Raw genomic sequence first — 575 nt, 5'->3', positions numbered from 1 at the left:
TCTCTCCCCGCCCCCCGCCCCCAGTGTCGGTTTTCTCGGCGCCTTCGCTGCGCTGGCCTCGCGGCCGCCTCCGTCAGAACCGCTCCCCGGTGCAGACCCGCGAGGGCCGGCTGTAACCGCGCCCCCGGGCCGGACGATGCCTAGGAAGCTGCTGCTGCTGCCCCCGCTCTCCGTGTCCTCCGCTTTCCGCGCCCCGCGAGCCTGCCCCGCCGTCCGCCCCGCCATGAACGCCGCCCGCACCGGCTACCGAGTCTTCTCTGCCAACTCCACGGCCGCCTGCACCGAGCTGGCCAAGCGCATCACCGAGTAAGGGGCGGGGATAGCGGATGTCCCGGGGGGCCCCTTCCTTTCGGGGAGACCGTCCTTGCTCCTCTTCGCCTCCACATCCCCCGACCGGGGCGAGGGATGATTTGGCCCCTTCATCCTGCCGCCCCCACCCTCAGCCCCGACCCCAACTCTGAAGCTGAAAACGCGTTGGGCCGGTTGGCTATTAACTGGCTTCTCCCCAAGCCCACCCCTCGGGTCCTTGGAGCGCCCGCCCTGCTTTCGGCTCCCCACTCCCACCTCCCAGGCGG

The 575-nt window shown here is 71.1% G+C and overlaps 1 protein-coding gene across 1 annotated transcript in view; it reads left to right on the top strand.

Annotated features, from left to right (window-relative positions):
* Window positions 1-7: 7 nt before the first annotated feature.
* The window catches only part of PRPSAP1 (phosphoribosyl pyrophosphate synthetase-associated protein 1), a 26,468-nt gene continuing 25,900 nt past the window's right edge, over window positions 8-575 (top strand). Inside the window, exon 1 of the mRNA XM_010856208.1 lies at window positions 8-306. Coding sequence (XP_010854510.1) covers window positions 137-306 — 170 coding nt within the window. The 5' untranslated portion in view covers window positions 8-136. The remainder of the gene's footprint in view (window positions 307-575) is intronic.

This window comes from Bison bison, unplaced genomic scaffold, assembly GCF_000754665.1.
Source record: "Bison bison bison isolate TAMUID 2011002044 unplaced genomic scaffold, Bison_UMD1.0 scf7180017864371, whole genome shotgun sequence".
In the NCBI taxonomy this organism is placed as follows: Eukaryota; Metazoa; Chordata; class Mammalia; order Artiodactyla; family Bovidae; genus Bison; species Bison bison.
This window is presented reverse-complemented; position numbering and strand designations above follow the sequence as displayed.